Raw genomic sequence first — 9,381 nt, forward strand, 5'->3', positions numbered from 1 at the left:
TGAATTTTCAGCAGCCATTACTTCAGCCATTAGTCTTCAGTGTCACATGATTATTCAGATATAACTCTTAAGCATCTGAAATCAAGATTTTGCTGCTTAATTTTTTTTTTCTGGAAATCATTAATATTAATATTATTAAAATAAATTATAAAAAATATTAAAATATATTAAACTGACCAAAAGTGACAGTAAAATAATTTACAATGTTACAAAATATTTCTATTTCATTTTTTTTTTCTTTGACAATAACAAGAACCATTATGTTTAATTGAGCACCAATGATAATTAAAAAATATGTGAGCACAAAATCACCAATCATTAGATCATTAGATTCTGAAGGATCATGTGAAACTGAAGACTGGAGTAATGATGCTGAAAATTCAACTTTGCATTACAGGAATAAATCTGAAAACATATTAAAATAATAATAATAATAATAATAATAATAATAACACTTCTTTTAAATTGTAATAATATAATAATAATAATAATAATAAATTCAACTTTGCATTACAGGAATAAATCTGAAAACATATTAAAATAATAATAATAATAATAATAATAATAATAACACTTCTTTTAAATTGTAATAATATTTCACATTATTATGCTTGTTTGTTTTGTTTTGTTTACAAAAAAATAAAATATAATAAAATAAATTAATAATCAAATATCAACTATTATCTTAATTATTCAAAACTTTTGACATACATACAGTGTGCATACATTTATAATTATAACATTAATAATTAAAAATATTCAACACATTTTTGTTGAAACAATAATACCCTTATGAGAGTAGCTCAACTGGAGCTGATGGGTAAGTCACCTGTATGTTGAGCAGTGTGGCTCCAGTCCTCATGGCCTCACTGACCTCCAGGCTGTATATGAGCTGAGGGAAACGGGGAGGACTCTGGTTGTTGGGGGGCAGTACTTCGATATACACTGTAGTGATGGAACTTCTGAAGAAACAAAAGAAACATGATTTATATTCCTTTATTTGACAAACGTATTAAGTGTCTCACTCAAGGGTACGCCATGATAACTAATGCATCCCCTCCAGCTACTAACTATGCCACACCAGACACAAAACGATCAGAATGCACAACGAGTTTCAACATATAATTTCCTAAATTGCTATGGCTCTGTTCCAAAATCAAGTGATCTGACTAAATATAGGCAACACTGTAAGACACCACAGGCACTCCTGACATGTGGCAATTTCAAACAATGCAATTTCAAAAAGTAGAGATTATATAATCACACTGCCTTGTAAGATGCATTCTTTTAACTATAAGGCAGCATTGCATGCTGTATAATAATAATAATAATAATAATAATAATAATTATTATTATTTTTTTTATAGTAATGTTTACGGAATGTTCTTTTAACTTTATTACTATTTTATTTATGTTAAAATAAATACTTTTAATTTATTTTAAAACATTCTTAGAACAACATTCTCGGAATGTCCTTGATGATGTTATTTGTACTTAAACGTTCTAAGAAACATCTTTGTAACCTTTAAATAAAGTTATAATCACAACGTGAACACTGGATATTTTAATGTTCTTTTGAATATTAAAAATAAACGTTAACATAATCTTAAAATTTGGGTGAAAAAGTTGTAAAAAACGTTTTTTTTTGTTTTTTTTTACCTTTAAAAAAAAACATAATCACAAAAAGAAAACAGGATATCTAGTCTTCTTGGAATACTAAAAATTAACGTTAATATAACGTTATATTTTGAGTGAAAATAAAGAACGGTAGAAGAGTGTAAGAAACGTTCTTGTAACCTTTAAAGGGGTCCTATTATGCTTTTTCACTTTTATAATTTTAGTCAGTGTGTAGTGTGTATGTTTGGGCATAAAAAAGATCTAGAACGTTACAAATCTCAAAGTCCACTCCAAAGGGAGATATTTTGTTTTTTAAAAATCCCTTTTCAAGAACTTCTCGTTCAGTGTGCGACCGCCTGAAACGCTGTTTTTTCACCTTTTTACTGAGGACAGCTTCCACACGAGGGAGTACAGTGCCGGATTCGCCAAAAGCTTTGGTTGAAAGACGGAGCAAGGGGCGTGGCAGCACTGAAACACCGTCTAAGCTGTTCGCCAATCACAACGCACTGGGACAGCTAACCAATCACAACACATTTTGTTTTTCGGAAGGCGGACCTTCATCCAAGCCGGAACTAATCGAGCCGTTTGTGCCAGGCTGGGGAGAAAGGTATTTTAATAATGTAAATTATGTGAAAAATAATGCGTTTTTCGAACCACCAAGCATGAGAGCATGTTCTAGTACACCCCCAAAACATAATCAATACTTTGTAAAAGAGCATAATAGGACCCCTTTAAATAATGTTATAATCACGACAAGAAAACTGGACATTTCGTCATTTTAGAAACATTTCAAAACAATGCAGTGGCTTCATAACCTAAATTTGTTACTTGGTTATAGATGCATCACATAAAAGATTGTTGACTTAAACATACACGTTCACTTGGTTTCAGTTTTATAACTGAAAGATGAATCAAACGTATTACTTACTATTATTACTGTAATCATGAGATGCAATCGGATGCTGTTGATTGAGCACATGCAGCTTTTTTTTGTATGGACTCGGATATGGATTTTCTTTTGACAGAAAGAAAATCACCATGAAGCTTTCTCCAAGATCTGAACACGATCTGTAAGCCTAGCTAACAATAGCAGTCCAATTCCAGGTTGTTTTCTGGATGTTTAGTGAAAACCCAACCTGGTGCTGTCATTGTTTTATAACACATTGTATCAAGGCACACATCAGCGTGGCTGAAGCTAATTAGATCGGGGAGTATTTTCGCTTTGGAAATGTTCCAGTATTATGAATTTGATGCCAGCACTCTCATAAAACTTTAAAAGAGAAAAATAAGAGATGAAAATAACTATCTGGTTCTCACAAGCTCAACCGCCATCTGTCCAACACATATAATAGCAAACTTTGGCTTTAACCATAAACCTCTCAACCTCGATAAAGTGGATACACAGTTTCAACCAAGTATCGCTCTGTGGAGAAGAACTTCACATTTAGGTTGATTTGTTGTGAATATTAGACGCTTTTAAACTTGTTCCCGAACAGCAAAGTGAAACAATGCATTTCCTGAACTTCGCTTACCCCCGTTCTATTTCTGCTTCATTCCTCTGTATTGATTTGGCAGTCAGCAAGAATTACAGAGGGCAGAGGCTGCTATGAATTGGACAGGAGGGGAGGTAGAGGCAATTAGAGTGAAAAGCCCTTAATTTCCGCTCTTTCAAGTGTCAGCTGGACAAGAGCAGGGGCCAATATTGGCAGAGTGTTCTTGGGGATATCTCCGAAGCAAAATCTGTCACCGTGTGGCATTGTATCGATCTCAAACTGGGCATGCGAGGTGGAGTCTTCTGTTAGAGAGTGAGAGGTGCTCTCTTTTTCAGCCCTGATTGGGTTTTCAGCTGATTTACCTTCTCTGGGATGCAGGGCCGTTGTCGGAGGCCCTAACGGTGAGGGCGTAGGAGCGGCCCACGTTCAGGTTGACACCAGGCAGCACGGTGATCCTTCCTGTGTAGTCATTGATGGTGAAGTGTCCCTGATCCCCTGCCAAGATTTTGTAGCTCACCAACCCGTTGGGACCCTCATCAGCGTCCACTGCTGTCAGCTAAAAAAAATAGATTGGAGCCGTTACTTCAGAGAGGACCTGCAAAGGTGCTTATTCACATTTATCACTGTCCAAGCCTCCTCTTTGGACCAGGCGGAATCATGAAACCTGCCAAGTACATGTCCGGGTCATGTTTGCCAGATTCACTTAAAAGATTTCAGCACATTCAGCAACTGGCTACACTGGATTATTGGTCATTAGTCAATAAAGATACTGTTTGTGTGTGTGTGTGTGTATGCGTGTACCTGTTTTTCTATTCTGGTGTATTAAAATGACATTTTAATTAAAATGATATTTTAATAATAATTTATAACAATTATATAATGTAGCACAGCTCTTTCTGAATCACTGATTCTACAGACAGGGAGAAAAGGATTTATTTCAGAAACTTTATGAAGTGACAACTACCAGCATACAATGGAGCAGTTAACCTTTTACACGATACAACTTGCACTTTTTAATTTTGACTTCTGGGGGTCAATCTTTCAGCATGTCAGAGCAAATATGCGCTCTGCTCATGTTCTGATTGCAAAGGAATCAGTTATGCACACATTTCCAAAGAAAATTCCCATTAAGACAAAGATTAATCCGGGATCTGAGCAATTATTGCAGCAATAAGCCCCTCCTAAATGTGGAAACTACAGCTATTAATTCAAATGAGTGGATTAAAGGTGAAAAGCTCTGCAAAAACAATTGTGCCTTGTTTTCCAGGAAAGACATCTAAAACAAGGTCAATGTATTTGAGAAGTGAAATTGTATAAAATACATATTTTCAGAGAATATATCCATAGTTTATTTTTTGACTGTATTTTCTACTATATAATGTAAAAAAAAAACACAAATTTAAATATATTGTCAGACAATAAGGCTTTAAGTAAATTCACAATTTTTTCAAAGATGCTTCAATGTATTTCTTGGAACCCCAGACAAATTGCTGATAAAGATATGATTTTATTGTAGTGAAAGAGTATCTTATAGATTACCTGTAAGATTGTGTCTCCAGGCTGCATATCTGTGTAGACATTCACGTTGTAGGAGACGTTAGGGAAGGTAGGTGTGTTGTCATTGGCGTCAATCACAGTGATATTAACAGTGACTGGAGAGCTCTCCTGAACTCCATCTGAGGCAGTCATCTACAAAAGAAGTAATGCAACTGTTAATATCAAAACAGTGAGGCAGAGAAACACACTTATCGCAGTGAAAAGAACCACATTTGGTTCTTAATTTCAAAATTACACATATTGTGCACAGATAAATCATTGCAAATCAGCCATTTTAGAAAAGGAAAGCTAAAAGCAAAATTTGAAAATTGCTGCTAACTACCTATCAGCAAACAGATACTGTGATATAAAAGGCCTCTTGCATTTTCCCTTTGCTTATTGTGATAGCAGAAGCCTAGCCAAATTATTCAAATTAATGCTCTTGCGTGGAGAGAACAGTCCATTGGCGGTACTCCCAACTGCCTCACTAGCTGTCAACTAGACTAATGGGATATCACAGAGAGGTTGTGGACTGCACTGTGAGGCTTAAGCAACTCTTTAGTGAATTTACACCAATCATTTTTAATTTTATTTCATATTACAACATTTTTCATGATAATTAAGCAAAATATGTATAGAATTAAAATTAAAATCCTTTAAAAACATAATCTTAATCTTCACGCAAAAAGTACTTAATAAAAACTTAAATACTTGAAATATGTAGACAGTACTTCAAGTAGTAGTAGTATTAGTAGTAGTAGTAGTAGTAGTAGTAATAATAAACTGCCTCACTAGCTGTCAACTAGACTAATGGGATATCACAGAGAGGTTGTGGACTGCACTGTGAGAAGGGCGAAGTGTTTCTGTCAATCTCCACAAGGAATAAAAAAGCTGAAGCTCGAGCACAAAAGGAGGTAGTCAAGTCAAATATCATGAATAAAAGACAACACCAATGAAAACGTGTTAATAACTGATGGTCGGACATGAATTTTTTGCAGGCAATGCAGATATAAAGGTGATAAAGGCCTATATAATCACACAATTTCATTTAAATAACACATTCAGAATTTCTGCAGTCAAATTTAAATTCATGTAACATAATATGTGCTAAAGTAATTTCAAAAAGAAATAATTAGGAAATGAATACATTTTGAAACAAGAAATCTGAAGTTGATAAAAATAAATAAATAAATAAATAAATACTCCAAATAGGATTATGTAATAGCAAACAATAATAATAATTAAAAAAAACACACACATAAAAAGAAAGTAAATACTGTAGCCAATAGTACACTCAATGTTTGGACTGGTAATCATAATTTTGAAAAAGACCAGGTAAGGCTTATTTTTTCTATACAGTACATAGCAAATATGACATAGCGACAAACAGCTGGATAAGCAGAATTAGCAGCATTAAATGTTTTTTTTTCTTTATATATTTAGATAAGACTTACTTGAAATGCATATTTGCTAAATGCAGACAGTATATGAATAAAGTCTAATAATTGCTATTCAATTATTAGACAGAACTGTTAAACAAAGACAGTAAACTAATAAAGATGGAGAATGGGCGCTCATGTGCTTGGTTCCCAACACTTTTAAAATAAAAGTCCTACTCATGATGCTTCTTGGTGAAACAGAAAATTATCGGCCGGTGATGTGATTAATAAAAAATTGCAATTATTGCCTGAAAATATCAGCTTTGGCAATTTACTGGTCAACCAATTGTTTAATTTGTGGCCTTTGGTAAGGTTAGCATCACTACTACTATTGTTTGCATTTCAGTCAGTAAAGCATAAAGTATAGTTTGGTTTCTACATGTATGCTAGGAAATGTGAACTGTGTGAATTTTGTCATTAGCACAGCAAAGTATTCATATGCTGTTCATGTGCACAACGATTTATCAAATTGTGTGAAATCTGCACACACAGTTCACACATACGCCTTTAAATGTGCCTATGCAATAGTTGTCCACAAGGTGTCCACAAGGTGGCAACACTCACTCGGACTGTTGTTTCACAGTCGGAAAAGATACAGGAGAGACAGAAAAACAACAGGTGCAAACTACTTGAGACTTTTGTTATTGTTGTTTTCATCACCCGTAACTTCTGGAGAGAAATAGCGCAGACACTGGACAAGGATGAAACTTTCTAGTTTGTTAGCAGACTTTCTAGTCCGACACTTTCTTTTGATGCCTGACTTTCTAATTTGCTATCAAATGAAGCATACCTTGAAAGAAAATTCAACATTCAACAAAATGTAAACAAAATGAAGTCTACTATGGTGATAATCCCCACCAACAACACTCCAGCAACCACATAGTTACACAGTGTTGGGGGTAACGCATTACAAGTAACGCGAGTTACGTAATCAGATTACTTTTTTCAAGTAACTAGTAAAGTAACATATTACATTTTAATTAACAAGAAAATATCTGAGTTACCTTTTCAAAAAACTAACACCAGTTACTTTGTTTTCCCATTTATTGACTGACAAGTCTCCTGTCCCCATATTGGGAGAAATCGGAAGTACAGAGGCGTTGTGTGCACTGTGTGAACATAACGTAGTTCTAGACTAAATGTGAATGTGCATTAATTCATCCCACTCGCAAAACAACAGATTTAGTATTCATCAAAATGAATTAAAACAGTGAAATGCAAACTCAGAATATGACGCAAACCTGCAATAATTAAATTTGTTAAATAACACAAATGTATCTAATCCCATTTTATTAACTAATGTCTTTGCTGCTGACCTTTGATGATCCAGTTCAACCATACTAATAAGCACAAATGACTTTAGATAAACTAACATTTTTGCTTCATTGTTTGTTTTTTTATTGCTGAAGAGTGTTGAACCTTCTTCTCATGTGTTCTACTGTACAGATGTGAATTTACATTTCCTTCAGCCTGAGGTTTATTCATTACACTTTTTGGTGTGAAAGGGCTTTTATATTTGCTATAAATAGAACTTCTTATATTAAAAACAATCAAGCCCTGCTCATATTTAAAAAGTAACGCGAAAGTAACGCAAAAGTAACGTAACGCATTACTTTCCATAAAAAGTAACTAAGTAACATAATTAGTTACTTTTTTAGGGAGTAACGCAATATTGTAATGCATTACTTTTAAAAGTAACTTTCCCCAACATTGGTTACACAAGGCTCCCAGAACTTAGCATCCATGACAGCATGCTAATAAATTTGCATTGTAGCAGCTAGTTTTGCACATTTTCTTTGCAAAGTATAACAATATAATGTTTATTGTTAATGTATTATTATTTTTATGACAGTAGCTAACAATACCAACATGTTTTTTGGCAGAAACTATGGTCACTACAGTATATTTTCATAATGGTTATCCTTGGAATGCTACTCAAGGATGTAGGATCTCAAAAAATCAGCTGCAAGCGCAATGCTCTGTGTTATTTCAGAGAACAATTTCATCCAAATTAACCGCATCATGGGTATAACAACGTGGCCCAACAGACTCGTTTAAACAAGCAAAAACAATGTTTATTGGCTACAAAGATAGGAAAAATGAGATACTTGATATTCCACTGCTCTGGCAAACAAAGTTCATATTGTCGCAAAACCGATAATGGCATCTCTAAGCAGCCATTTGTACTGTATGTGACACACTAGCCTAACATGGCACAGTAACATCACCGGCAGGACCCCAACTCCTCTGTTCCCTTAGACGAGACCAGATGGTTTCAGTTTCTGAAAGAATCGGCACTCAGCGGGCGTAAGGCGTAGTGCAGTGAATGTTAAGTCCTGCAGCTCACGTCCCACGAGCCGACCGCAACGCATGTCTGACTGAGAATCAGCATTCATTCCCAGCGCCCGTCACAATTTAGTGTTCTCATACCGCAATTACACACTCCTATAGAATCGGGCACAAAGGTCTTTTCAGCATGAAAGCATGGTGAGAAATGTCTAGTGATAAGCCCAAAGCATACTTTGGTTTTTACGTGTATGCTAGGGCATGCGTACAATGCATTCCCTATGCAATTTTCTATCCACACATACTCTGTACTCATTTGTTCGTCCACAAGGCTGTTGTTTCACAGTTGAAAAACAAATGAAGGAGACATAACAACAACAACAAACTACTGTGGCCTATTTCAGGAAGCTGGTGGGGGGTGGGGGGTGAATTGGTTTAATTCTGGTTAGAGATTGCAAAAATAAAATAAAAAACTGGACCAATAAGCTTTGCGCAAAGTGACATACATATATCTGATGGAAATAAAGTCACTCCCACTGTATCTCTTATTCCAATTTAAAGCAATTCACAGTGAAAGCAAAATTGTCTGCAAATTATATTTGTATACTGTATATATATATATATATATATATATATACATACATACACAACAGTTGTCAACAACTTTCTTGTCCTTAAATCTAATCAGCTGATAAGAGTGTGATATTCTAGTGATAACAGAACTCCAACCATTTCACAGTTTGTTTCACTTCACTTGGGGTATTTCTCACAGGCAGTGTCATTGCAGATGCCCAAATCCACTATAATTTTAAAAATGATACTGTTTATGTGTCTCTATGTCAGCTCAACGTTCCTTCATTACTAAAGTGTTAAAGTGACATTTTTAATTAGTAACGGAGGCTTGGGTTCAGCAGCTAAACTGTCAAACTGAGATTTTAATCCGTGGCGGAAGGAAGTAGTCCTGCACAAAATAGAGGGTTTTTAAAGACACTCCGTTGTTGTTTCTTATT

The 9,381-nt window shown here is 34.8% G+C and overlaps 1 protein-coding gene across 1 annotated transcript in view; it reads right to left on the reverse strand.

Annotated features, from left to right (window-relative positions):
- Positions 1–4,799, reverse strand: part of LOC107758798 (protocadherin-15-like) — a 126,525-nt gene extending 121,726 nt beyond the window's left edge. The window contains exons 1-3 of the mRNA XM_016576617.1: positions 4,650–4,799; positions 3,473–3,666; positions 830–962 (exon numbers count right to left, since the gene is read on the reverse strand). Coding sequence (XP_016432103.1) covers positions 830–962; positions 3,473–3,666; positions 4,650–4,799 — 477 coding nt within the window. The remainder of the gene's footprint in view (positions 1–829; positions 963–3,472; positions 3,667–4,649) is intronic.
- Positions 4,800–9,381: the final 4,582 nt, after the last annotated feature.

Source organism: Sinocyclocheilus rhinocerous, unplaced genomic scaffold (genome assembly GCF_001515625.1).
Source record: "Sinocyclocheilus rhinocerous isolate Xijiao unplaced genomic scaffold, SAMN03320098_v1.1 scaffold4098, whole genome shotgun sequence".
Taxonomy (NCBI): Eukaryota; Metazoa; Chordata; class Actinopteri; order Cypriniformes; family Cyprinidae; genus Sinocyclocheilus; species Sinocyclocheilus rhinocerous.